The 22,296-nt window shown below is 47.4% G+C and overlaps 1 protein-coding gene across 1 annotated transcript in view; it reads right to left on the reverse strand.

Moving 5' to 3' along the window:
* IGDCC3 (immunoglobulin superfamily DCC subclass member 3) overlaps positions 1-22,296 on the reverse strand; it is a 100,309-nt gene that overhangs the window by 72,013 nt on the left and 6,000 nt on the right. Inside the window, exon 2 of the mRNA XM_064388719.1 lies at positions 17,976-18,281. Within this exon, the coding sequence (XP_064244789.1) occupies positions 17,976-18,281 (306 nt within the window). The remainder of the gene's footprint in view (positions 1-17,975; positions 18,282-22,296) is intronic.

Consider the following 22,296-nt stretch of genomic DNA (forward strand, 5'->3'; position numbering starts at 1 on the left):
GAGAACTTGGGAAATGCTCTTTTGGGACATCTGCTCCAAAACACCTCTAGCAACAAAGCCGTGGGAGGGCTGTAGGGTGAGGGTGATCCATGATGTGCTGGGCTGGGCAGATCCTAATGCAGGGCCAAGGCAAATGCCCACAGAGATGTGTGTGTGTCTGGCAAAAAGTCAGAGAAACCCTAAAGGAAAGATATAAGAGCTATAAAGTCAAGACAGACCCACCCCAGGAGCATTATCTCTGCATCACTCTTCTGTCTGCAGATGGCTTTCCCAACAGCACCGGGGGGTTGGAGGAAGCAATCCAATTTAACACTAAAAACTTGGAGGAAATAGCTTGGGAAGGAGTCATAAAAATGTCACATATGCCTAGTCTCATTAGTCCAGCAAGGGATGTGTCCCCCCCCGGCGTGCCGAACACAAACCCAGATGCAGAGTGTGATTATCCCAGGTCCAATCTGAGCCTCCCAGTTCAAGCCCTGCTCTGCTGGGTGGTCACAGTCCATGGAAGCAAGGCTGTCATAGCCACTGATGTCTGGGGCAGGAGCTGCACCCCCTTTTCAGAGTCCACTTTCTCTCCCTGCACAGTAACGTGTGAGAGTTTTTTGGCCCGTATTTTGCTCAGGGCTCACTAATCAGCCATGGTTACCCTTGGACCCTTCCTCCAGGATGGCAAGGGGGATTTTGCATGCCTCAGGTGCTGGGAACAATGAGATCTTGCACTCTGGAGGAGGGGGGAAATTCTCTCCTCATGGGTAGTGGTAGGTGACAAAACCTGGCTGGATGGAAAATAACTGCCTGGCTCTCCTGCTGCCCACCAGGCATGTTCTGCAAAAACAGCTGCAAGCTGCCTGCAGAATTCCTCAGCTTTGAAAGAGCTCAAGCCAAGGCACCTCTGCCTCAAGCCAACATTTCCCAAGGTGGAGGGGGACCTTTCCTAGGAATGTTCCCTAGTCCAGTCCCACTGCATTGTGCTTGGTTGAGGAAAAATAGCACTGTTAGAGCTGCTGAACACCTCACAAACTGAGAATCCAACAGAGGTTTATCTACAGGAGACCTCAGAGACATTTGTCTTGATGAGACAAGATGCTCCACACTCCCACAGCACAAAATACTGTTCCAAAAGACATGATCCTGCCTACCTGGCCAGCAAGGCAGGAGCAGAGAGCTGTCACAGGCCATCAAGCCATGACAGGAGAATATTCTGGGCCAAATGGAGTGTATACCCCAGCACACATGTAGCTCTTTGGAGAGCAGGGAGTTGTTCTCTGCTTCCAGCACCATCCAACCTCAACAGCTGGCAACACCCTGCTCTTCACTTACAGCACCACAACGATTTCACCAGCTCGTGTGACACTCACAAAGTGTTAAATCACTGACGCTGCTTAAGTCCAATAATTAATGATCCTGCTGCCATTTGTGTGTTAAAAAGCATCGAATTAGAATGGGACCTTTTGATGTTGGCTTTGAATGAGCAGGAATGACTCCAGCAGAGCAGGTTTGAATTCCTCCCCAGGCAGGGCACGCAGCACCATCAAGAGACTGCAGCTTTCACGCTCCACATCAGCTCTGCAGCACAGCTCTGGACTGTCTCAGCAGCATCCCACCCCTCCTACTCCTTCCTGTCCCCTCTGAAAAATGACAGTGATACCGTTCACCTGCTCTGCTGGCCCTGCATGAATTCCCTCACTAATCTTGGTGTTGTCCTTTGTAGATGGAGGGCTGCTCTCGGCTGGAGCTGTGCTGATACAGGCCAGCTGGAGCTCTGCTCCATTAAGGGGTAGGTGTTGCTGGGGTCTATGCTCAATACCTAGGAAACAGGCTTGAGAAATGAGGTTATGCACACAGCGTGGTGCTGCACGTGAACTAGTAAAAAGAGCTTTACTTCTGCCTAGTTGCTGCAGCCCTGAGTGACTGCCTGATTACTCCATCTATATACAGTAAGGCTACACTGTAAATATGTCAGCGTGGTGTCAAACAGACCTCAGAAGTGGTAAGTACAAGGTGAGACTCTGGAATGTAAAAACAATCCCCCTTTTTTTTTGCTGATGTCTGCTAAGTTCATTGGCTAAATGTCTAAACTGTTATAGGCAAGAGCTTCAAAGTGACTGTCGCTCAGCATGGCACAGCTCAGGTGGATGCAACACAGCCCCACACTGGCCAGGGAAAAGTCATCTGCAAAATCCACTATACCATTATCCCAGTCACTTACAAAATCACAGCAGACACAGCAGAAAGCCTCCTGGATTTATTCTAAAACCTCCCTCCCTAGGAAAGACTGCAGAGGCCCTTGAATCCCATGCAGCCAAACCACCCAAGCCAAGCTAAAAAGCCCTGTAGACCTAAAATGCAGAGACATCCCCCAAACAAATACAAAGTAGGCTGAAACACCCTCACTAGGCAAAACTCCATTAAACTCCTGACCCTCCTCATTAAGATAAATGAGGTCTGACTGTCACTTTAACTTGCCACCCTTTCACTTAAAGCTGAGAAGGAAGCAGATGCTTAATTAGCATCCCTCATGGGTGTTCACAGGTCTCAGTGTAAGGAGGAAGCAATCTGCTACTTCTTCAAAATCCTGGGTGACATTCTCCATGCACTGACAGCAATGCACGCTGCTGAAGTCCCTGGAGGAACAAAAACTCCAGGTGTGAAACTTGGGCTTTGCTAGGAGCCCATCTCTCACCTCCCTGTCCCAAGGCAGCCCAAGTCAAACACCTACAGCTACAAGGTCCGTGTGGTCTCTGTAGCTGTGGGTAAAAGTAAAGATTTGTTGGTTCTTAGCCAAGATAACTCATCCACTCCAGTTATAGACCCAGGAATGGAGTATTGTACAGACAAAATCCCTATACAGTGACAGATGTGCAGTAATAATAACCCAAACAAACAAATAAATAAATCCCACCAAACTTCCCAAAATTTGTTTTCAAAACTTTTTAAATACCAAGGGTTAAAACCACTCATTTGAAGACCAGCAGCTACAAGGTGACTCTGACACAAACCACAGAACCCAAACAACAAATGATGTGTGTACAACGAGTGGAAAACTTCAGTCTCTTTTCAATCCTGCAAAGACAACTTGGATTTAACACACTCAGGAGTTCCCTGGGAACTTGCATCTTCCAGTACAACTCACCCAAATCTCAGGAAGGAATTACTACAAGAAGCGCTAAGAAGGAATTAGAAATCCCCAAAGTACCAAGACTGTCAAAATAAATCACCCTTTGAAAGAGCAATTCAGCCATTCTTGCTCCCACCTGACAAGACACTCAGTGACTTTCTCCAGTGAAAACACAGCAAGTCTCCCAGTCAGAAAGAGCAACAGATTAGACCCCTTAGGATAAAGATAAAATGGACTATTGGCTGTTAAGGAGTCCTTGATTTGAGAATGGGATTGCAGTTCAATTTTATCAGCTGTTCAATAGGTACATTTAGTGAACCACATTTCTCAACTCAGACAGGAATTAGCATTAAACTGGGAGAAAACAAAGCAATTTGATACAAAAAACACATGACTGGAGCAAAGTAGGATGGAGACCACTTTGACCTCCACAACACCATGGAAATTTGCAGCTGAACCCATTAAGAAGACCACAAATACCCTGGATTAAAATCCCAAAAAGTCACCTTTAAGCACACCCCTCCTTTATTTTCCATTAAAAACTCCTGGTTGTGTAAATTGCATTCAAATGAACGTATTTACATTTGCAGTAGGAACCTGAAGTCGGGCTGTCAAAATGTCACTCTGTCACTCATGTTTTCATCACACCCCGTCACAACACCGAGATGTTTCGCTCACCGCCTCGACAGCCTCCTTGGACACAAGGGAATGAGTGGCAGGAAGGAAGGACGGCTGCTGGGAGGGTGTCTCGTAAGGATGCTCTAGTGGAAAAGTGTTATTTGCCTGTGAATTCTGGCACGCTGGGCTCTTATTGTTGTTGGCTTTCAGCCAAGCACTGCCAGGACACAAAAAGTCAATTTATGTCGGGATTTTCATTGACTCACTCCTGCTCGTTCCTCATGTTTTTGGAGCAACTTATTATGGAAGCTGGCACTGGCTAAAAGAATACTTACTTTTCACGTAACTATTCATCCTAATTAACAGCATGCCAGGATGGTGAGTAAATTACAGCAGGACAGGATCATCTTCACTGTGAAAAATAGTGTGTTATTAATCTGGGACAATCTATTGTATGTCAAGGATTACATGATTCCTCTCATCTTCATTAAAAAAGAAAAGCCCCTGGGGAAAAAACCAATTCTCTAAAATCAAACAGTTTAGAGCCATAAAATCCCACTCTTCTACATGAAGTTTCTGAAGGCAGTAGAAATCTCCAGAACGAAAATAAATCCCAAGTAGGACCAAGATTTACTACTTGAGGCTCAGCATTCTAGGGAAAACATCACTAAATTATTACTTTCTGTTCTGTAACAGGATGCTCATGGTACAGTGGACATGAAGATATTTGCATCAGTCCCTACACAAGGACAGGGCAATGATGAAGAACCTAGCCCCATTTCTTCTGGTTTGTGTTCCCAGAAGAGTTATTTCCAGGCTCTCTCTCCAGATCTTTTGGGTAGCAGCTCCCAAGCATTTTGGAACCAACTTCAGAAAGCAAGTCAGAGATGCACATGGGATGGTGTGAGACCAGCATTGTGGAGAAGGCACTCACACAACCCAAGGGCAGAAATTCACCTCTTTTTTGGCTGCTACCTGACAGATATTCCTGCAGAAAGAAACATCCTGCTGCCTCTCAGGACCCTGGTTTCACTTGTCTTCAGGAAAAATACTACCAATGCCAGAATTGCTGCGATAGGGTAAAGTTTTTCAGCTAGTTGCTTACCATGCCAGAGCAGTCTGCTAGCCTTCCTAGGACCTATGCAGGGAAGAAAAGCTGGAAAAAAGGATGTTTACAGTCTCTAAAAGCAGGACACAACCCAAATTATCTCTTAGGAATCACCTCCTAAGCCAAGGTTCTGATTTTTTAAACACAGCTGCTCCCAGTCAAGAGATGGAATTACAACCTATGTACCAGAATATCCCATGTTTAACTAAGATTTTTTAAAAAAATAAAAAATACTTATTCTCAATACTCCTGTGTTGCTCTTTTTTCTGAACCAGCTGTTTTGGACCCTGTCAGAATCAGGAGCTTGCATTAACCAGAGCTGATATACTAACCCATCAATTCTGCACTCCTCTGAGATGTTGCCTTCAAGCTCATTATCCAAAGCCTAAATTGCCAGGAATTAGATACCTTCACTCTGCATATCAGCAGGAAAAGGGGCAAGGAAAAAAAAAATCAAATACAATTTACAAGCCCACAATCTAATTAGGAGAAAAACTTCCAGTCCTGAAGCATTTGTCAGTTTTTCATCCTGCAAAATGCATACTAATCCCCTCTCCCTGCCTGGGATTGCCATTACTCCGCTTCCACAACATGCCAGGAGTGATCAGCATTAGGCCTTCCTAATGTGTCTCAGAAACAATAGCAATTACAGAGTCGTCCATTCATATCTAAAGGCTTACAGACTACAACTTCCCTCAGGAGGCTAAAGACATTTCATCGAAGCAATTATATTTATGTAGCATTAAAGTACTTTCTTTAAAGGACGGCAGTCACCTTTTTGCATTCCAAGCAGAGCAGTAACGAGGAGCCCTCTCACCCCATCCAAACTCCTCCAAGCATATTTTTTGCCTGTTTAAAGATTGCTAACACACACACACCTTGGGGGTTTTGCTGCCTTATTTTTAATGTTATTACACTCCTTTCCCCAAGGGATCTGACATGCAGATTGGAGCCTATTTACATGACAAGGGACCAGAATGGAAGAAGCTCATCAGTTTATTCAGCTTTCCCAGCTCTCATCATGTCATCAAGGACCTTCTGATGTCTGGCAATGCCGTGAAGCCCCAACTTCCAGGATTTCACAGTTCTGTCAACCTTAGCTCTCGTTATGCTAAAAGCAAAATGTTTTCAAGCTTCTTTTTTTCTCATGAATCACAAATGCTGGGAACATTTTTTAAGTGCATCAGCTAAAAGTCAATAGGTGAGCTAAAGGAAATAATAATTTCTTATTTTTTAATATCAAAAACCCAGAGCAAGTGCTATGATTTTGGGAGTGAAGAGACAGCTCAGACCAGGTTTTTAACGCTGGAAGCTGTCAATACAGAACATCATTTATTTTCCACTCTTCCACCTCACTTCTCCTACGGGAAGCAAAGCAGCTCCCTAGAAATATTCCACCTATGAATTTCACACTGTGCCTCGCAAAATCAAAAGGCGAAGCCCTGGCGTGACGTCTCAAATCTCTGCCATTCAACAGCTGATCATATTTTCCCTTTGAGCCGCACCAGCTGCACTCCACCGGCACGCCTGGCTCGCGCGGGGCTGCCCGCGGCAAGTTTGGCATCCCGGCTTGAAAAGACATTTCCTTCCAAGCAAAGGCTGTGCCTAGCTCTGGTACACAGTGGGGATTTTTTTAGTGCTTGAAACACTAATAAGAGGAAGGGATTCCTCCTGTTTGGCCAACATTTCCTTAGATCTAAGCTCTCCATCTTCCTTCCTGAGCTCTTTGTGTTGGCGGGCAGGAGCCATCACGACTCCACATATGGGTGCTGTCCAGCTTGTGACCTCAGAAGGATCTCCCTGCATCTCTCCTGTGCTTTCGGGGCAGGGAAACCACCAGCTCTGAATTTTGAAACTGGCAAAGCGCCTTGCAGGCATGAAACCTTACCCTATCCCTCCTGCCTCCCTGAGTTCTGCTGCGGATGCCGCAGGCTGGACCAGCTCCCGGCCGCTTTGCCACGCTGCAGCCAAGCGTTGTCCTGGCCCAAGGATGAACTTGTTGCCATGGCAGGAGTCGAGGCATGCGTTGCGCTGCCGGCATGGCGGCGAGCGGCAGCTCGGAGCGCCGGCAGCCACAACGGCTTTTTGTTGTTCCTCTGTCACAGCCCGTCCTCTCTCCGTGCTGGAGCAGCCTGGCAAAACCCAGCTGACCCTAAAGCACGGTAGCACCGTGGCTGAGGGCCCAACACTGCTTTTCTCTGCTGCAAACTCTGCCTCTTCCCTGCCTGCTGCAGGGCACAGCATGGGAAAGCCAATCCCATGGCACAGATTAGGGTCCCACTGCAAAGACAGGACATAAAAGCCAAAGTTTTGAGGCAGGAGCTCTGGCAGACAGAGATTTTAAGAGAGGAGAGATAACATCACTCCAAAAGGAGGTTGTCCCCAGCTAATGCATTTCCTCACTGCTGTTGGAATGTTTGCACAGGACAAGCTTAGCTTGGCTGCCTTTTAAAACTCCCTTACAGCTTTGATTAGCCTTGCTAAAACTAAGGGCATCTCTCTTTCACACACTAATTAAGGACAGGCTCAGAAGAGGCCGGTATCCCTCATTGCTGCAGATTTTAACAAGAAGAAATACAAAGGTAGACTTAAAATTAAAAGCAATGCTCCTTCCTGAGCAGTGGTTTCAGTGCCTCAGAGATTACAAGCCAGCCCCGCTCTGCGTGTCAGCAAGCCTTTCCAAAATAATGAGCTTGCTTCCGTCCCAAGCAGCTCCTGTTGCACTGGAGAAATGAGCAGAAAGGTATTATGGGCTCACACTCACCAGATGGATGTCCTGCTTTGTTCTCCGCTTACTGAAAACCCTACACATACAGTTTGGATTATCTTCATTGTAATTCTAATCACCACCTCTCTGTTAGGGAAGGAGGGAGAAAGGGAGGGATCCTTGCCTCTGTCAGGAGAGCTAATTAAAAGTTGTGAGTCATCCAGACTTCTCCTCACATTGGAAATGCTTTTGGAAGTTCAGGTAATCTCTCATTCTTGGGAGAACCTAGTTAGTAAAAGAAAAATTAAGCAGGCTCCCCTTGGGCAGAGAGCTGTAGGAGAACAAATCCATTCTCCCCATGGGATGCAGCAGTGTGAATCATCGAGGTGCTTCAAACACATGCAAACCACTGTCTAAAGCAGAAAGGCTCATACGTGTTCCCCAGCACAGGAACACAAACACTTCCTGTGCACCTACACCATGCCAGCTTTTAAAACTCCTTCTCCAAGAGGCTTTTACATATGAATATATATGGTGCAGGCACTTCTGTTTTCCCATGAAAGAACTTCTGATCCCTCTGGCTGGTTAGGCACAAGCTCAAAGGTCTCAGAAAAGTCAGAGCCAGGAGGCTCATGAAAATGGACAGCTGGCAGCGGCGTGAGGTGCACGCAGTGCCCCAACTCCTCAGCCCCGATTAGGCACAGAGCAATCAGCACCGAGCAGCCGCCCGAGGCGCCCGGCCTCCCCGGCCCCACCGCGCTGGGAGGGAGCTGCCTGTGCTGGTAACGAGCTCTGACAGCTTCATGTGGGGTGAGGGTCCCCCACACCAGCTGGGCAAGGACAACGGGCCCCCAAACCCAATGAGGATGGGGAGATCTGGGAGGACCAATGCCACAACGCCTAATTCCTAGAGGAACACAGTTGTCTGAGATCAGTAGCAACAGCCAGGCTTCCCAAGGCATCAGCCAGCACACTGCTTTGGCAAAACAGTCAAGTCTGGCTCCTTTAAGTTTAGCACCCAGACTCTGTGTTTAGGATTTTGACCAGCCCCTGTTATTTAGAGGTGGTGGGTGCCTGCAGAACTTGAGCCCTTGTGAAGGTCTACAGCACCCCTGGATGTCCCAAGGGACAAGAAAGCTGTTTTCTCTTTGGACATGCAAAAAAGCTTTAAAAAAGGATTATTTCTGCTGTCATCTTTCCAATGGCCAGTCCAGCATGTGAAGACTTTTTCTTCTCTTTCCCCTCCCTTTTTTTTTGAGAGACAGTTCAAGCTGACCCCCTTGGGGCCCTGTCTCCTCTCCTGAGCATTAGGATCACTAATGAAAGATGCAGTCAGGACTTTCCCTCCCGCCCCTTTACACGTTGCCGTGGGAAACTATGGTGAGCTGGACACGGATGCTGCTCTGAGGAAATAAATGCCTTGGCAAGCGCCCTCACCTCAGACAGAGCTGCCATGCTGGGGCCCAAAGGGATGTGACTGCACTGCTTGGCCACTCAGGCAATGTCACCACAAGAGAAAACCTGTGGACTGTGGCTGAATGTCCCACTGCCCTCTGGGGAAGACGCTGAGCTGCAGGGAAAAATATGTTTGTGGGCAAACACCACCAAATAACAAGGGAAAATGAGATGCAGTGCTGTTTCCTTCCACCTGATCATTTTGGAGATTTGCTCGGTTCCATAAATCTGTTTGGATTCAAATTCATTTAAGCTTTCCTTCATGGGAAGCCCAAAGGCCCTGGAGAACTTCTTGGCAACAGAATGTTCCAGCTGATGTTCCTACCTTTCTACCCAAGGCACATCCAATCAAAAAGAGACACAATTTTACCAAAGCCATCTGCAAACTAATTTTAACTGGCACAGCCTGGGCACCTGGACATTTGCAACCAGCCCATCCCCAAATACACATTAGCCCTGACTTTTTGTTGTATGTGAAGGCTTAGAAAAACTGGAATCACATTTCTGCAATGCTTAGTGAAGCCATGGATCCAGCCTGTGCAGTCTTGGTTTTCCTTGTCCTCCTTTTTGAAAGTTCACTGTGTCCCTTCCCTTTCTGACACCTCCAAATGAGCGTTCCCCTGAGTCTCAGCAAACAGTGCAATGCTTGGTAGGGTGAGCTATGGCTTGGGATGAAAATGAGCATCATCCTGCCCACAGAGCTGGGCAGGGAATGCCATGCACTGCACTCAAAAGCCATCAGGCAACCTGCAGTGCCATGCTCCAAGATAAGCAAGGCAGTTGAAGAAACACAAGCTCCTGCTCCTGGTCAAAAACATCTCACAGGGATCAGCCATGACTTGATCTGGCAGGTTTGCTATCCCTGCCCTTCCCAGGCACAGCAGGCAGGAAAACACTTGGTTTTCCTTGATGAATAAGCACAGAAGAATCGATCAAATGCAGCGGAGTACAATGCTACAGCTGAAGTATGCATACACTGAACTTCTCTGCTATTGCAACACCGCCACTCATTTACACATCAGCAGTCTAAAACTATCTCTTTTGTACACCCAAATTGATCCTCACTCTTAATTAGTGCTCTCAGTTGCAGTAAAATTTCATTTGTTTCTTCCAAATGTGGCCTGATCCATTGTCCCTCTCCCTTGACCTGTGAAAATTAGTCATTGAGCTCAGTGACAGTGGTAAGTGCAAAATGCAGCATCAAAGGGACATAATGGGGCCTCTTAGGACTGACAAAAAAACACCATTAATCAAGGCATGCTCAAGAGGTGCCAGCTTACTTAGGCATGTGAGTGGCGCAGGAGCGAGGCCCTCCCTCGGAAAGCAGAATGCAGAGGGATGTGTGGGTGCAGAACCCCCCTGCCCCAAGAACTGCAGTCTGCCCCACACATCCAGGCACTGCTGCTTCATAGCAGATGGTCTGTCCTGTATGTCCCAGTCCCAGGCATTTGTACACCTGCTTTCCAACAGAGGTTATGGAGATGCACTTTTCCAGGCTGCTCCTTAGCTTGGAGAGCAGGAATGCAGCTCATATTTAAAATGCTCTTTAAAGATCTGCTTTAAGCTCGTCTGTGGCCTCTATCAGGAGTGGCATACAGGACAGACACCAGATCAGGAGGGAGATGTCAGCATTTGCTTTTCCAGAGCTAACACAAGAGTCTGCAGATTCGCAGAGGTAAACACATGACACTGTCTATCCAACAGCACCTTACACAGACCCCCTTCTGTGATCCCAGAACCAAGCTAAAGGGGAAGACACAAACTCCACAAACAGACCAGAGAGTTGCAGTGCTGGGGAATTATACCAGGGATCAGGACCCAAGAGACCTATGGAGAAACCTGCACAGGTACAAAGATAGGCCAGCCCTGCAGTCAGTGAACCAGCAGCAGGGCAGCTGAAAGGGTAAGGGACCAATTTTAGCTGGTCTGGCAGAGTGAATTTTAACATCAGAAAACCAAAGCAAAAAGGTAAATCTCTTCAAAATTCCAACCTCAGTAGCAAACAGTGTGTTTAAACCCTCTCCTGCAAATCCAAGCAAAACAGAATAACTTGGACTCAGCAAATCCAAATGACTCTCACTTTCAAGGTCCTGCATTCAGAAGCCCACAATGGAGAACAATGAGGTGGGGAAAGAGCTGAGGATCTTGACGTGGCATTCAGGAGCCATCTGGCCCGGCCAGCACAGCCAGCGCTGGGAACGGGCAGCGTCGTGGGCTGAGATTTAATCCCAGCCACTTATTGGGTGACCTCAGGCGAATCGTTTGACCTCCTTTTGCCTCAGTCAACCCAACTGTAAAATTGGGTTTAAAGCAAGAACCTCTCTGAAAACCATATGCTGTGCCTAGGAGGAGTGGGAGCAGACTCCCTTCCCAGCAACAGGGCTGCCATGGTGGGTGAAGCCAAACCAGAGTGGAAGAGGAGGTGCACAGTCAGATCCAGCATCCCTTGATGTCAGGAAGCTCTGGCTGATGTTTCTCCCAGGTCCCATCCTGCCAGCTCTGGGAAAGCAGCTTTGGCACCTGTGTAGGGACTCACCTGCAAGAAGGGATTTGTGAGGTCTGACTTCACTCATATTACTACTGTACCCAAAGGCTCCAAACATTCAAAGCAAGGTCCTCAAAACCCAATCTCAATGGTTACTCACTAGATCAAGAGCAGGGATTGCTCTGGTGAAAAGGCCTCCCAAAATTGATTCCTACTCACAGTCTTGCCAATGAACAGTGGCAGAAAAGCAGCTCCTCTCTCACCTGGGCCCCAGCCTGGCCCCAGCACTGTGTACCCCTCAGAGAGAAACAACAGCGCAGATGAAACACCATGGCCAGCTAATCTGGGTCCCTGATAAACACAAAACAAAAGTCTAGCCTCCCAGATGTTCACAGGAGTGTGCAAATCATAGCACAGACTGTAAACACATCCTGGCTTCAGAGAAAGGAAACTGAGGCACAGCAGGTACATTGATGTCCCTGGCCACACCATAACCAGCTGGGACCCTTGTAGGGCAAAAGGAGAGTGCAAACCATATAAGCAGAGACCTGCCCTCCTGACTAAAATAATACAGGAGAGTGGCCCAATACCTTGAGGAGAGGCTGGAGCAGAGAAGCAGGCAGGGCACAAGCACGCAGGGCTGGGCACTGTGCTGTCCCCACAGCACTGCCCATGCAGGTATCACAGAGCTTCAACCCACCTTAAAAAAAAAGCAGAGAACTGCCTCATACTGCAGGTGCAGGCTGCAGAGATGTCAGAACTTCCTCAGCTGTGCTCCAAGAGTTAATTGAGACAAATAACTCAACAGTGCTGCCATTAATGAAATTCTTCTGATATATTTCCCCTGAGCTTTCTATAAATGACTAAGTGACATTACTGCCTGCAGTGCAAACCCCCTGTATGAGAGATAACGCTGCCGGAGCTAAGGTTGGCGCATCCATGTTAGAAGCCTTGGAAAGAAGTGCAAGATGATATTTAAATAACTATCACACTGCTAAGAAATGAGCAGCCAAAAGAAATATGGTCTTATAATATGCTCAAGTCTCAGGATGAATCCTGGCTGTTACATGCAGACGCTGAAATGCAGTGGGTGGTAATTGACAAACTCTTTTAATCCTGCAAATCTACTAAAATTCCCACTCAAATCTCCAATTTTCCCCTGGTGACTCCTATATTTGTACATTTGTTTTGCAGCACACACAGGGCCAACTGTACTGCAGCAGTACAGATGTGAGAGGCAGCATCACGTGAGCCAGCATGTCCTAGGGGCAGCCAAAAGAGCTGATGGAGGGAAATAACCCACTCACCCATCATATCCATCTCCTGGAAACCTCTCACAGTGTTTCTGCTTTACTTAATTTCTTTTGCTTTCTTTTTTTTTCCTTTAGTAATTCCTCATGGGTATTATTCCCTCTGAGAGCCACTGCTGCAAGCCCAGAATTTGCTCAGGGCTTGCCATAAGCACTCGAAGCACAGACAATATAGAAACATCACCGGCATTAGGGCTGAGCCCTTCTGCTAAGCAGTGGAGAAGAAAGGGCAATAAATATGAGCAGAGCCACAACAGGGGAGGAAAAATCTAGTTTATGGATGGAGGAAACTTGGAATGTAACACCAAGAGTTAAACTGCAATAAAATTCAAATTACCATTAGCAAAAAAGTTCCTGGGAGTAAAAGGAAGATGTGTCCAGAGCTGTAACTGACACCAGGGCAGACCTTTACCTCCAGCACATTTTGCACCAGTAAAACAAGAGTCACAGAAGCATTCATTCCACCTCCAACTGCAAAACCAGGTTAACTTGTCCTAAGCACAAGCCATAGGTAGGGCTCTGCTGACAACACTGATACTGTACAGGCAACCAACAGCAAACCCACGTGTTTAAGGTCTGCCTTGATGTTTTGAGCTGAGACTCCCAATCTGCATCCAAACAGTGGCATTGCCCAGGAAATACCTTGGTGACAACTTTGGTGCCACCTTATTTAAACCTTAATTTAAAATGCTAACTTCATAATGAGTGGAACAAAACTGTGTAAAAACATTTCCCACTCTAATCCTGGTTTGATCCCCCCCAGTATGGCCTTCTTTTGTAATTACATCCCTTTGTGATCTCACTCTAATGCCTTGTATTGTGACCCATAAAATAATCAGCCCCCTTTGTCTCTCCCTAATCCTTTTAGACTTCCTTCTTGTCTCTACACTCTTATAAATGCTGCCATTATTTGGGCTCAGCAGCTCTTCCCACCACCCCAGAGCCTGGAAAGGGGGCTGCAGGTTAAACCCTGAATATATTCTGTGCAGAGGAGCTGAAACGATGGGAAGATCTTTGCTGCTTTAAAATCCCGGTTGGATTCCCAGCCTCCTCCCCTAGCCACACAGCTTGGCAGGGAAACCAGCCTGCAAGTTTGCATGTGCACCAGCCCTCCCACTTCTATGTCTTGCTGATGACCCAAAGAACTTTGGCCTCGAGGCCACAGTGGCCAGTGGGGACAGCATGCTTGTCCCCAGGCTTGTCCCCAGGGCCAGGGGAGCTGCTGCTGCTGTCTGCAGGGATCAATGCAGAGAGAAGTCACAGCATCTGCCCTGCCCAAGCTATCAATCCTGCTCTCCTGCTGGCAGGGTAAGTGCCATGGACAGCCACACACAATGGGATGGAAGAACAAAATTTGGGACAGGATGCAGAAGGAAAGAGGGTGAGGGAGAAGAGAAATGCACATGGATGTGTGCTGCTATGCTTAACTACAAACCAGCCACCCTGCAGCAAGAGTTAGTGAAGAAAATGTCTTTACAAGCTCAGATCTGTCCAGAGGTATTATCAGGTCCTGCAGTACTTCAAATACTGGTCAGGTCCAATTCACCAAACTTCAGGAAATCTCTTTGGCTGTAAATTGCACCATTGACTTAATTCCCCTTGTTCCTTTTTTTTTTTTTTTGGTGTGGGTTTTTTTTGTTTGTTTGTTTGTTGTTTTGTTTTTTGGGCTTTTTAAAAGCATCAGATCAAACAGGGCAAATTTCTACTCTCAGGCTGGATACGTGCAGAGCCTGATCTGATACCCAGTTTGATGGTGATTTCCAATTAGTGGTAACTGCTTGTTATTGAGTGATATAATCAATGGGTCTTACTCACTGGCTGGGCTGTGATTTATGATGATGTGGAGCCAGGTCCATCAAATTACAGCATTGGCAAAAAGAGCTGGAAATGCCATGAGATGACACGATCAGAGCAAGTGAGGCCCAGTTAAGCAAAGGGCGGTGATGAGAAGAAAGGTGGCTGTGCTCTGGGGAGCCCACCTTCCTGAGGAGTGGACTCTGAGTGTTAAAATTGCTGAGAGGGCATCTTCATCCACAGAGAGCCAAAGCATGTTCAGCTTCTGGCATGCATAAGGGAAATCCAGCTCCTCAGAGACCTGTGAAAACACTGCCAAGCGGTGCCTCCAGAGAACACTCTGACTATGAAACTGATTTTAATTAAGACAGCTCGGAGTCATGCGAAACTACGAAACTGTCATTGAGAGACAGAAAAGATCTGTATTCAATAACCTGATCAGATTATAAAAATATGTTGCATTCCACAACCTTTTAAACTAACACATCAGGGTTTGAACAGACACAGAAACAGCAAATGAAAGAATTCCAACTGGGGTGTTAGGCAGAGGGTAGAAATGCTGAGGGCCTCCCTGCTCAGCTCAGTCACACGTAGGCTTCTTGCACACTTATGCTTGTTAAAAAAAAAAAGTTACACTACAAAAATATTATCAATGTTTTTAGCACCTGATCAGCCAGTCCACAAACCACCCAAGGTCCGCTTCCTTCCACTAAGTATCTTTGATTAATAAGGGCAACATACAGAAATACCCTGGAATTTAATGAAATCAATTTAATGAGTTAATTTTTAGGAGGAAGGGTTTAAGATGCACCCACTTGGTGAGGAAACTGCCAGCACCTTGAGCCCATCAGGGCTGCACGCGCAGTGGCTGAGAGCAGCATATTCTTCCAGTTAAATTTTACTCAATGCCAAGTGTTGAAGTAAATTTGAAACATAAAAATATGATATCCAGCCCACATTTCCTGAATGCAAATATGTACATTCCTCCAAGCCAAGAAGATTATATTCCAAGCAATAACACAAAGCCAGGGTCTGTAACGGTGATACGAGACTAACAGCCTGCCTTTGAAGACAGCGAAAAGTGCAACAGAGCTCTCGAGGGGCTCCGCTCTGTCAGATCTCTTTTATTCCTCTGTAGCATGGCCTTGATCAACTTTCAAGATTTTTGTTTGTGAAAGGTTTTTATTTCTCCTTTGCTTTTGTGTTCAGATGTCAGGCTCAGAGGGAAGAAGAGATCAGCAGTGGGATGAGGTTTTACCCACCGGCAGTATTTACTCTGCTCCGCAAAGGTCTGCTTAGCACTTGGGTTTTTTTCCCTTCCAGGCAGCCAGCACCCATTCCTTCGATGCAAAGGTCCCTAAAATGGGGGTGATTACCCTTCTCCTTTGACTTGCTGATTGGGACTTGGAGCAAAGAAAATCACTGTCTCTTGTGTGTAACCACCCGGAGACTTGGGGGCTCAGGGTACAACTGTGATTCATTCTCAGGAGATTTCATCTAAGATTAAGCAGGGTCCTAAATGCAAGTGTGTGTTCCTGCGGCTCAGGCACAGCAGGGGAGCTTGCCCTGAGCAGCAGGTTACATTTGCCCACAACATCCTGTTTTATTCCCATTATCTGCACGCACCTGTGGCATCAGGGCTGGGGAGGTGGGGGGGGGGGGTGTTACAAGGGGGGCCTGTTTGTGCTGGCTTCACCCAGACCTCTTCTCAGGGCTGGCAACAAACCAAGCCTGAAGCTAGAATAGAGTCCAGAGCATTTTCAACATGATCCCTTTTTTATTTTGATTCATGTGAAACTATGGCTACAAAAGGAAACACTATTCAGGGACACACAGCACATCACATACATATTGATGTGGGAGCCAAGATAACAGTGTTTATTGACAATCTACAATCTCAAAGGTAATTCCTCTGGCTCTCATGTCTCCAGTTTACAGGTCCAAGAAGTTTGGCATTGTGCTTGTGCATGAGTCGGCTTCCAGCTCATAAATGCCAGAGCCATTCACCAAAAGTGCTCCAAGGTTTAGCACCACAAGACTGACAAGTCTGAGATCCAGCTGCTAATCTGGCAAAGCCCCAAAGCCCTTGGCTCCTGGACAATGTCACTTCTTACACTCCTGAAAAGCTAGGTTTGCAGATGGCCACTTCATGTACTCAGAATTGTTATACACAAGGGCTGGAGTGTTCCCTTGGTGGGCTGCCAGCCGGCCCTGGCACTGCGGGGAGCGGGCGGCAGCGTTCCAAAAGGCCCCCCAGTTTGGGAAATGCAGACAAGACCTCAGCCCCAGGCTTTGCCCTAAACTTTTTCTGCTTTGCACCAAAAAATCATGGTGACATTTGCAATTGCAACAGAAGCATTAATAAGTTGCTTGCACAGAAACAAGAGCGGTAGCCAAACAAGCTGGAGAACTCTTCAGCAAAACTTAACAAACCATTGTTCTGCCAGGTCTCACGGTTGTACCACACACCTATCCTCACACTCACACAGAAATTACATCCAGCAGCAACTTCTGGTTGAATGCAAAAAGGATGAGTGGTTGCATTCCCAGAGCCCCCAGACAGTCTCTGGGCAAAGAGAGCCACCAACACAACAGAGACAGAAACCACCATGGACCCCCTAGCTCTGCTGGGTGTCAGTCCTGGGACAAACACCAGCCAGCAACCAGAGCTGACAAGGGAGAACCAGGAGATTCAACAGGACCAACTGCTCTGGCCAGGGCAATGTCAGGTAGTGCACAGAGCTGGAGTCACAGCCTGCCCTGGAATTCTTTCTCCCCCACCTTTAAATTTCATTCCCTCACTGGCATTTTCATGTCTCTCCTCCTCCAGGCTCCCCCATCAGACAATCTGTCTGGTGTTGGTAGCCTTGCCCCCAAAGGCACTGCCATGCTGGGCAGTAAATAAAACCTTGCTGCCTCTACACTGCCAGCATTAAATAACAAAATGAAAGATACCATGACCTCCAGGAGGTCTTTGCCTATGGTTTGGGAAGTGCTGCCTGCCAAGCAGAGCCCAGCTGTGCTGCACAGCAAAGGGGCTTCCAAATTCACCGCAGGAGATACACAAACCACAGACCACTTCACCACATGATTTTAATGTAACTTACACCTCCAACACAGAGAATTTGCTGTTAGAAGGTGGTTTTTAGTTTTCTACCCAAGAAAGCTGATGAGCTCTTCTTTCACATTTGGACAGCTACGCAGATTAGATGCCAGCCAGATATTGACACCAGTTCCAGGGTTTTTCTTTCTTCCCTCTTTTTAATCCCTGCTCCACAAAAAACCAGCACCCACCATGTTGCCCTCCTGCTTCCCAGCAAAGCCAGTGCCCCGTGTGGGATTGCCCTGTGAGGTGGGGGGGGGACAGTGTCCGTACTTACTTGCTGCCTGAATCTTTGCCTTCCGGCTCACCAGCAGCCCGTAGTGGTTCTGTGCCATGCAGTCGTACTCGCCTTCATCCGAGGACCCGTCTCCGCGGACCCTCTGGAAGCGGGACACGTAGAGGGACCCGTTGGCCAGCATGAAGGCATTCTCACTGTCCACGATCATCGCGCCATTCTTCCGCCACGTGATGGTGATGGGCTGGATGCCCTCCACCTGGCAGTAGAGGATCAAGGGTTGCTCCTGCACGGCTATGTCATCGCTAGGCTCCACAACAAATGCCAGCTCAGAGGAACGGCCAAAATCTAAAATGGAGAGAGTAGGGCAGAGTCAGCAGCATGGCCAGGAGCAGCAGCAGGAGTCAACTGCTATGGCAGGAAACGGGATGATTGAAACATTTTGAATGTGTTACAAAGCGCAAGTGTTTCTGAGAAACACAAAACCCACAGGAGGCAGGCTTTGCCTCCCAAGACTTTACTCCCTGAACCTCAGGGTACAATTTCTTAAAGCATAACCACAGGCAAAGTCCTTCAAGGCTGCCTTTGGAGGCTCCATGAAGGGGACAGGCAGGCACACCCCTCCAGCAGCTTGCCAAACCCTAGCTCCTCTCCATACTGCCCTGAAGATTGCCTCTTCACCTCCCATTGCAGGTGTGCAGCATTAGACAATTAAAACGTGCACAACCACAGGGCATCATCCATTCCCAGCCCGGGAGCAGAAGTGCACACCAGCGCTGGAAAGCCATTCCTCTCCCCACATAACCAGGCAGAGGGGCTGTGCCGTGCCCCAGACCCGTTTGCAGCACAGCCGGCGGGGGTGAAGGGGGGAGCAGCAGCTCCCGATCCAGACCATATTGCCAGCGGCATCTTCCCGACACTCCTCCCGCCTGGCAGAGCAGGAGGCTGTTTGCCTCTCGCACGCAGCACCGTGCCCTTCTGTTGCTTTGGTCTCTCTCACGCTGTAACAGGCAAAGCACGGTGCTATTCAGCCCTTAATGAAGAGCAAGTTAAGCACCAAAATACAAATGCACAATGTTCCGGCTCAGCCACACAAAAGGTTTCTTGCAAAGCAATTACGCTAAACGATGTCCACGAGAGATAAGTTATTGCAGAATTTGTACCAACAATAGGCAAACCCTCACTTCCCATGACACAGATACGTCCTAATTTACTTCTTTTGCCACAAGAACATTTAAATGCTGTGTCTTTGGCACGTTATGCTTCACTTGGTCACAGCACACCTTTTGAGGGTATAATTTGCCCTACAGTCATGATCAGACTCTACAGAAGATGACAGAAATAGAACTATTGCTTAAAGATTGGCCAAAATATATGCAGACATATGAAAGACAAAAAGAGACCAAGAAATGGGAGTTATATAGATATTTGAAGGCTATAAATTCAGAGATGGAGGTGTAGTGGGTTTTTTTAAAGAGGAGCAATGGTGAAGAAATTCCAGCAGAGTAAGAAAACTACATTTTCATCCAAATATGGAGAGAGCCTTTCCAACAGTTCACTTCTGCACTGGCCCTTCAAGGTGGGGGTTTCCCAACCTGTGATACAGCTTCTTTCCTCTTTGGCAGGCTCAGGGGAACCAACTCCACAGATACTCAGAATTGGGATGCACACAAGCAATATCTCTTGGCAAACACCAGCCACAGCACAGGCTTTGTAATACCTGTCCCTCATACAGATCCCATCAAGGACAGGATCCCCCCACATTAGGCTCAAAAGCAGGGTGGAGGGCAGACTCTTAATGCATAGCAAGAATAACAGAGATGAGAAGAGGCAGTTACACTAAAGAAAGAGAAGAAAAAAAGTCTGTCTTTTCTGCTCTGCAAACCCAGTGAGATTTTTTTTTTCCTTTCTTTCTGTAAATCCCCACTGCTTTCTACGGCAACTTAAATTGGATTATGGGGGATAAACATTGAGTGCAACCTGAGCCGAGGCAGATGGACGGAGCAGACAAAGACAGCAGTGGTACTGCAGGGCCAGGCCAAAGGTACTGCCAGCGAGGTATGAGTGTGTGCAAGGAATGGACAAACCCCACTTAGTGACAGGCACCTAAAACACACACTTTATTAACCCATTAAGTCTTAAAATGTCAGGCTAGCTCCAGCCATCTCGGTGATCTATCGCTCACTGTGACTCCTTTTTTATGAGATAGCCCTGGGGTCCTCTGAGCAAGTCAGACTGCAGCCAGCACAAACCCATCAATTACTTTTTTTTGGTGAAAATTAAGGAATTAGATGAATGCTCTGCATTTTTCTGCAAAGTGGCCAGAGTCTCAACACCATGCTGGGGCCCCGTTCCCTGTGTGGGTGCTCTGGTGAGTTAGGTAGAATAAGGACCCTTGCATCCTCATACTGAGCCAAGAGGGACTTGTGACTCCAGAAAAATGAAGATTTCAGGATTTAGCCTAATGCGCAATCAGAAAAAAATCCATAATTAAATAAATGCCCCATCTTTCCCCAGCACCCCTGTACTCTTAGATAAAACAGCTTATTATTATATGTACAATAAAAGGAAGAATCAACATAATTACATGCCCTTCCCACAATTGCTGTCATTATAACAACCATCATTAAGGCCTGTGATTGGAGATAATCATGTTTGCCTCCATAAACATTCGGTCTGCATCCTCACTCCAGGCTGCTGGAACTGCAGGAGTGATGATGTTTGTAATTAGGACCGGTGTGTCTGAGGACACTTGCTGGAGTGGGGACACACACTGGTCCTGGGGTCTCCTTGGGCTGCACTCAAGAGCAGGACTGTGCCTTGAGGTGTGACACTGTGCAACTGGTTTGTTACCTGCAGACACCTTGCAGTGTCCAGAAGCACCCAAATTCCAACTCAGCTCAGGTTTTTCTCATGGGATGCTTATCAGACCTTGAAGAAATCTTGCTGCCTTCTTCCCAGAGTTTCAGGGCCAGGTGACCAACTAACCAGATGCATGGGGAGAAGCTAGATCACCCCATCTGGGGATCTGGGAGAAGCCAAGCTCTGTTTTTCATCTGTCTCAAAGGCAAACTCTGAACACAGAGTCCTCCATTCCCAGGATGCTCAGGATGAGAGACAAAGGGACAGATGCTCCCAGAGGAATCTCCATGGTGGGATAAGAAGGTTTCTGGTGTTTGCTCTAGAGATCAGCTCAGAGGAGCCAGAGGGAGAGCACAGACAGGATAAGGAGGCAATGGTGGGAGAGAGGAACCCACCCAATTCCATCAACATAAAGAACTGACTGTGGTTACCAGTGAGGCACAGAAATGATGCTGCAAAGTTGGAAGTAAACGACACTCCAAAGGCACATGGAAATAGTAAAAGTGCAATTAATTGAGAGCTAGCAAGGAAATTGCTGAGGCCGTGCACATTCACTCAGGGAGTCTGAAAGTCCCATCCCTCTCCAGCAGCTGCCTGTGTATCCAAACCCCTCTAATCCCACTCAACATCCCAGGCACCTCCCAAAACGACTGCAAGGCAGCATGGCTCACAGCCACTCCCTGCTCCAGGCAGGAACTGTACAACTCTGCTCGTGGCAGCTCAAGTTTGCAGTTGGAGCCGGGGTGTCAGGCAGGCAGCTGAACAGCCCGCTCGTCTCGACGCCGGCAGCGCGTGAGGGAAAACTGCTTTGCTTTCTGCAAAGGGATGGAGGGAGGAAGCGTGATTAGCTCTGACATAAAGGCCACAAGAAAATGACTGGAACCCTCATTCTACAAGTCTCCTTTTGAGAAACATTTACCATCTCCCTGTGCAATATAATATGTGACTATATGTGCAAATATTTAACAAAAACTACTTCCCCTATTGATCAAGCAAGCCAGGCATACTCAGAGAAACCAATTAGCACTTGTGCTTTTGAACCAAGAGATTTATTTAGCGCTGAGAGAAAGAACTTCGAATTAATGGGAAGCTTAAAAGACACTTTGAAGTACATTTAAAAAAAAATAAGTTTAATTATTTTTTACTTGACACTGTGATGCACATTCAGGGCTTCAAAAGAACTTGCTTATACCCCTGTATTGTCCTTTTCCATTTGGGAAACATGATTTTGGCTTCCCCTCCTGTGCTTCAGTGACTGATGTCACCGCTCCAATTAGCGGTGACATCCATCGCCAAGGACCTCAGTCACATCCTGGCTCATCCTCCTGGAGCCCATCCAGACCCGCAGCCAGCAGGGCCATCCCTGCCCTGGGAGCACGTGGTCCTGACAGATGAAGCCCGTGTTATTACTCCTGTTCTAGACAGGGAACATTAATCACAGAGGGATGAAATAAGCTGCCAACGGCCCGCTCTGAGCTTGTGGCAAGGCGAGATGTTGTGG

This window comes from Passer domesticus, chromosome 14 (assembly GCF_036417665.1).
Source record: "Passer domesticus isolate bPasDom1 chromosome 14, bPasDom1.hap1, whole genome shotgun sequence".
Lineage (NCBI taxonomy): Eukaryota > Metazoa > Chordata > Aves > Passeriformes > Passeridae > Passer > Passer domesticus.